General features: G+C 40.9%; 1 protein-coding gene across 5 annotated transcripts in view; it reads left to right on the plus strand.

The window, feature by feature from the left end:
- The window catches only part of MYO1C (myosin IC), a 55,181-nt gene extending 49,226 nt beyond the window's left edge, over positions 1-5,955 (plus strand). For all 5 annotated transcript variants that reach the window (XM_068656396.1, XM_068656399.1, XM_068656400.1 and 2 more), the window contains 8 exons: positions 166-249; positions 1,493-1,586; positions 1,692-1,747; positions 2,288-2,423; positions 3,369-3,439; positions 3,867-3,964; positions 4,222-4,321; positions 5,410-5,955. In XM_068656396.1, coding sequence (XP_068512497.1) covers positions 166-249; positions 1,493-1,586; positions 1,692-1,747; positions 2,288-2,423; positions 3,369-3,439; positions 3,867-3,964; positions 4,222-4,321; positions 5,410-5,436 — 666 coding nt within the window. In that variant the 3' untranslated portion in view covers positions 5,437-5,955. The remainder of the gene's footprint in view (positions 1-165; positions 250-1,492; positions 1,587-1,691; positions 1,748-2,287; positions 2,424-3,368; positions 3,440-3,866; positions 3,965-4,221; positions 4,322-5,409) is intronic.
- The last annotated feature ends 98 nt before the right edge of the window (positions 5,956-6,053 follow it).

Raw genomic sequence — 6,053 nt, forward strand, 5'->3', positions numbered from 1 at the left:
GGTGGAAAATAGACTTTTTATTAATTAATTTGAAAAGTGATTGTCAGTAACAAAACAGTATCTTAATTCAGCCATGGATTTTCTGCAGTTGTTTGTCTTTTTTTCACTGTTTGAGTTGCTTTGTCAGTTTGAGCTATTTTACTTACTGTGTGAAACCTCCTTCAGGCATCCCAGCTCCTGCGACAGCTATGCATGCAGAACATGGTCTGGACCTACTGCAAGAGAATCAGCCCAGAGTGGAAGCAACAGGTACCCAACAACTTTGTGTTCATTCAATTTTGATGTTGTATTGTTCCATACAGTTGCATTGATGTTCTAGATAAAAAAATTAAAAATTATACTGAAATTTGATTCATCTTAGTCTGAGGGTAGCTGTTTTTTCTTCTTTTATATTAAAAAAAACAACAACTCAATGAAGGGAGCTAATAGGAAACATGTACATTAAACAGTTTCATCTAAACTGTTTTGAGAGATGATGGTAATAGTCGCCTTTAAACTTTTTTTTTTAATTGGATTGTATATCATACTGCTTATGAAGGCCTGTAAACTCTTAAGGGCATGTAATGAAATGCTGTAGATTAGTTAGTGACTGAGCCTGTGATTAAGGACACAGGATTAATACCAGCCATTACTGAGCTGGAGGTGGAAACAGCTCCACTTTCTTCTCCCAAGCAAACAAGGCTTATGAATATCCTTCATCCACATTTTTACCTGTAAATCATCTCCTGTCTGTTTGCTCTATACAAAACCAAAAGGGATTTCCTGTTTCCTCGTTCCCTGGTTTTGTTCTCATTCTGAAGGAACAGAAGTTAGAGCTAAGAGTACTGGTCATATTTACCCCCTGGAAGACTGCCACTGTAAAAAGGACCAAAGGTTTATGGTGACTCATCTTCTAAACAAGAACTCCCAGGACTGAATGGCACCTAGCTGAGTTGTACTATTTGTCAGAGGATAAGGTAGAGAGTACTGAATAGATGGGGGAGCTGTAATAAATGCGTTACACCATGCTAATAACATCTTAACTTTTGTCAGTATTTCAGTAAAGATGGTGATTAGCTGAAAAGGCTTCAGCAAAACTATCTGAAACATAGGGGAAAAAAAACAACATCCTACAGGGCAAAGCAGGAAAACAAATTGTTTAGCTTAACTAGGCTAAGAGGATCTCTGAAGTGGAGGAATTCTGAGACCTTTTAACAAAGGCATGATGTAGACATCACATCTGGTCTCTGGCTTTTGACAAATTCAAACTAAAAGTATATATTTTTGAGAATTACAAATAATAACAAAAAAAGTGAAATTTCTATCCTAAAACAAGGATAGCTGTTGAAAAGATAGGGGGCATATGGAAGACTTTATGTAATTTTCTGACTAGCATGATTCAGCTCAAAAGTAGAGGACTTTAAAAAAAAAAGAAAACCACTCTTTGAAGTCAAAAAATTTTTATTTGAAGCAAGATTTTCTGCTTAACAGAATACATCTTTTGTCCTTGCAGCTGGAACAAAAAGTAATTGCCAGTGAGATTTTTAAGGGTAAAAAAGACAATTACCCTCAGAGTGTTCCTAGACTCTTCATCAACACTCGACTTGGTGAGTAGGTGTTACAAAGTTGAACAGGAAGAAGAAAGAGGGGGATTCATCTCCTCTTTTCTTGCTTGAAATTTTTCTTATTCCATCTCTTTGGTTTTAATTTAGGTAATGAAGAGATAAACACTAAAGTCCTTCAGGCTTTAGAAAATGAACCAATTAAGGTAAGACCTGTGTCCTAATACTTTTTTCAAGTTTTCATAATTATGCAGCAGAATTTAAGTCTTTATCAGAAGATCAGATTGATGAAGAAAATATAGCAAGAATTTTACCTTAACATTAAGCTGATAACACCTTGGAAGATAGTCTACATGAGGACCTGGTGGCTCAGAAATGCAATTGGGAGGTTTGGGCAAGTTTGTCAGCTAGAATTAGAGGGGTTGCAGCTTGCATTGCTGGTGTTCATGATGCTTTGAGATGCTTGAAGGGGAGAGGAAAAGAGCGATGAAGCCTACGCAGACTGAAGCTAAATCATAGATTTCTCAAGCACAGTCAGACAGCCATAGTCATCAAGTTATTGTTCAGAACTCCTCTAGGTCAACAAGGAAGTCTGTGGCAGAACTGAGAATAGGACTCAAAAGGATTGTCTTCACTCCCAGTTTACAAAGCACTGGTTAGTACCTCCTGCAAGCTCTCTAGGCTAGATGGAAGGTAGCTGCCAATTATACAAGTTGCATTTTTAGCACTGATAACACTTCTTTCAGTATGCAGTTCCTGTGATCAAGTATGACCGGAAAGGATACAAAGCGAGATCACGGCAACTGCTTCTTACCCAAAACGCAGTCATCATTGTTGAAGACTCCAAAATCAAACAACGGATTGACTACGCCAATCTGACAGGTGAGATTGCCAACACAAATGGGGTTTAGCTCACTTGATTTTAGTCAGCATGACAACTAACTTCAGTTAAAATACAATAAGAAAAAAAATAACCAGTTGGTCTTTGTCCTGGACAAGAATAGAATTATCTTGTACTGACAAGTATTTTAAGTCTGCAATATGTTGGACTTTTTTTTTTTCTAAAATTAAATTCCTTAAAATGTCACAAAAATTACTCAATTCATCTCCCCAGAAACCTCTCAAGTCATTTCCCAATTGCACATCTCCACTGCAGGGAAGTTGCACCATTATTACACAGCAGCTGCTTGGTACACTGGCTTTTAGCCCTCTAAATATTTGACATTGACGTGGTACTTTTAGAGGGGGAACTTGGTCAGAGAGAAAGAAAATTGCCGAGTCTGGTACATGACTTGGCTTTGGCTTATCTAAAGCCTCTCACTTCACAGCCTCAGCTCCAGCTCCCAGCATTGCTACAGTTCCTCCTTGCAGCCAATTTTTGTGCTGATCATTTCAGTGTTATCCTAACGCAATTACCTACCGTGTTTGTAACTGTCACCATTTAAAATGGTTTCCATAGGCAACACTAATTTGGGGTTCTGGAACTCCCATAAGACATGATTACTGCAGAGCTGTACATTCATCGTTGCTAGGGCTGGGCTGCCTCAAATTTTAAACAAAATCCAGAGAACAGGCATTCCTACTCCTGATGGACAGAGGCACCTGAAAGTTTCTTTTTCATGTTAAGAAGCCCAGCTATAAGCTGATTGTCTGGCACCTTGCAGCCTCTCTGCTGACACCTTAGTGTGCTGCTGCTGCGCAGCTTCTCAGCTGGCAGGTTTCTCACTGTGGGACCAACAGTTGCTGCGTTCCTGGGAGAGGTTCTGCAACGCGTGCAGGAATCCTGGTGTTGTTGTGTTGGTGCCAAACAGCCATTCTCTGTTGCAGGCATCTCCGTCAGCAGCTTGAGCGATAACTTGTTTGTGCTGCACGTGCACTGTGAGGATAACAAACAGAAGGTAATGGGGCCCTCCAGCCATCTCTAGAACAAGTTTTAAAGGCACAAAGAGCAGAAGATCCAGGGTGGCGGTGGGTGGGGGAGTGAAACACACTGGTGATGTGCACCGGTGAGCAGCCCCCATATGTAACTCACTTCATGCCAGCTTTAAGTTGGATTTTGCTCGTATTTGTGTGCACTCACAGATGGGGTTCACCAGTGACTGATGCACTGACAGGATCGGTGCTGTCCCTTTACTGTTACCTTGTAAATAAAGTAACTGCTGGGGGTGTTATCACAGATCACCGCCAAGCCTGGTACGCCTTGAGAGGTGCTTTCCATGCTAACCCATGGAGATAGCTCTGTCCCTGTTAATTACAACATAATTATTTTGGTATGCAATCACTGAAAAGACACGATCACAAACTGTTGCTGGTTTTCTCTCCTAGGGAGATGTTGTACTTCAGAGTGACCACGTGATCGAGACACTCACAAAAACAGCCATGCGGGCAGACAAAGTCAATAATGTCAACATCAACCAGGGCAGGTGAGTGAAGCCGAGCCCCTCTCAGGAGCTACTTTGGTTTTCTTGTGTTGTTTCTGGAGAGCTCTGCTTCAGAATTATAGGACTACAGAAACATGTCAGAAATACATCATAAAACATATTTAATTATTCTTAACTAAGAAGGCAAAGAAGAGTTAATCTTAACTAACAGCAGTCTGCTTGTTCACTCCTTGAAGCAGCAGACTTAGGGTAGAGCTACACCCACACTCATCAAGTTTTTTATCTGTTTCTCTTTGCAGCATAAAATTCACAGTTGGACAAGGCAAAGAAGGCATAATTGATTTTATATCAGGATCAGAACTGCTCATAGCCAAAGCTAAGAACGGCCATCTAACAGTGGTGAGTACAGGCCAAGATAGGTAAGAAGCAGTAGCTCGCTTACAGCACATCCAAACCCAGGTTTTGCTACCAAATGTACTTGCAGCAGACATGTACCATTACCCCTTCCCTTGCTGAAGGCACTGCCCTGGGTCTGTGAGCCTTTTCCCCAGTTGGAGTTTTGCACTGTACTTCTCTTGCAGTTATGAGACTGCCAGGCTTGCTCAAACTCAAGCAATTATCCTGTCAATCACTTTGGTTCTTTTACAGGATTCTTTCACGATACACTGTTGCAAATCAAGTTTTAGATTTAAGAACACAGGAAAGATACAGTTGTTCTTCCCTTCCTAAATTGTTTGTAGTCTTCCTACCAGTCATCTACATACGCAGCTGATTTACTGTGAGGTGAAGGGCTGATTGGTAACAAACCCAGAACCGATTCAGACTGCACTCAGTCCCCTGCCAGCAGAGTTAGGAAGGCCAGCTCCCCATCTCACTGCAGCCTGACATCTCAGAACTGGATTCACCGTTTCTACCTTGCTCTTCACCCAAACAGTCCAATCCTGTAAAACCCACAAACTTGTAGCACTGCCATGAACTTTCCCTACTCCATGGGTTACCTGGCAGCTGTGCACAGGAAGAGAGATTAAATTGACATGCTGCAGTGAGGACCACACTTCTCTCTCCATTTATCTGCTATCAGTAATGACTTTTTATATTAAGAAACATCCCAAAGTGTTTTTTTCCCCTCCCCAGCCTTTTCAAACCATCCCTAAGAACATCTTTCCCTTAGGGAGAAGGTTTTAGTATATTTTTGTATACCTTAGGGAGAAGGTTTTAGTATATTTTTGTATACCCGCAGGAAGAGAGGTACAAGACTGCTGTGGACTCTGCTCACTGATGAGTAGCCAGTACCTGCTTTTGTTTCCTGCTGAGGTCAGACACTTTCAGTGCCTCAGCACAGAGAGCTCTTTACCTACCCACAGCATAACGAACAGCTTAACTCTACAGGCCAGTCTTCAGCATGTTTCAAGGATATTTTGGCACTAGAACCATTTCTGCGTCTTTGTTTTCAGTATGGTTCCTAGCTTGTCCATCTTCTCCTGCAGGTTGCTCCTCGTTTGAACTCTCGATGATGAAATGTGCCACCACTACAGGACCCTTTCCTCCATCAGTCTGACCACACCCAATTATGGCTGGACTTGGTTCCCAGCAAAATCCCCCCTCCTTCCTCGCTTCGCTCATTTTGTTTGTTACCAAAGACCTGCACTTTCAGAAAACCCACAAAACGCATCTTGCTTTCTTGTCTTAATACTGAAGTTCCAAAAGAAAGGCCTTCTCTTCCTTACCTTAGTGGCAAACACAACGGGTCCAACATGATGTCTGTGAAACCGTGGCTCATGAAACATGTTCAGCTGGGCTCTGAGAGAGGTAGTTCTGACTCTAATAGAGTTTAAGCCCTGATGGAAATGACCAAAATTTGTGCTTGGCATCATCAAAAAAGCACAATCAGAAAACAAAACGCTGCTGCTTTGTCAGCCAAATTAAATGCCAAACTTTATATTCAAAATGTTTTATGAAGAATTTTACTCTGAGATGTTTTGATGCTTTGTGTTACAATATTAAAGCCATATTGTGTAAATGAGTAAAAAAAACCCTGTAAATACTTTATAGCTGAATATGAGAAATGCACTACAAGAAATGGTGTTGATATGGAAACTTTTATGTTTTAGATTTGGAATTTGTTGTTTTT

The sequence above is a fragment of the Anas acuta genome, chromosome 19 (assembly GCF_963932015.1).
Source record: "Anas acuta chromosome 19, bAnaAcu1.1, whole genome shotgun sequence".
NCBI lineage: Eukaryota > Metazoa > Chordata > Aves > Anseriformes > Anatidae > Anas > Anas acuta.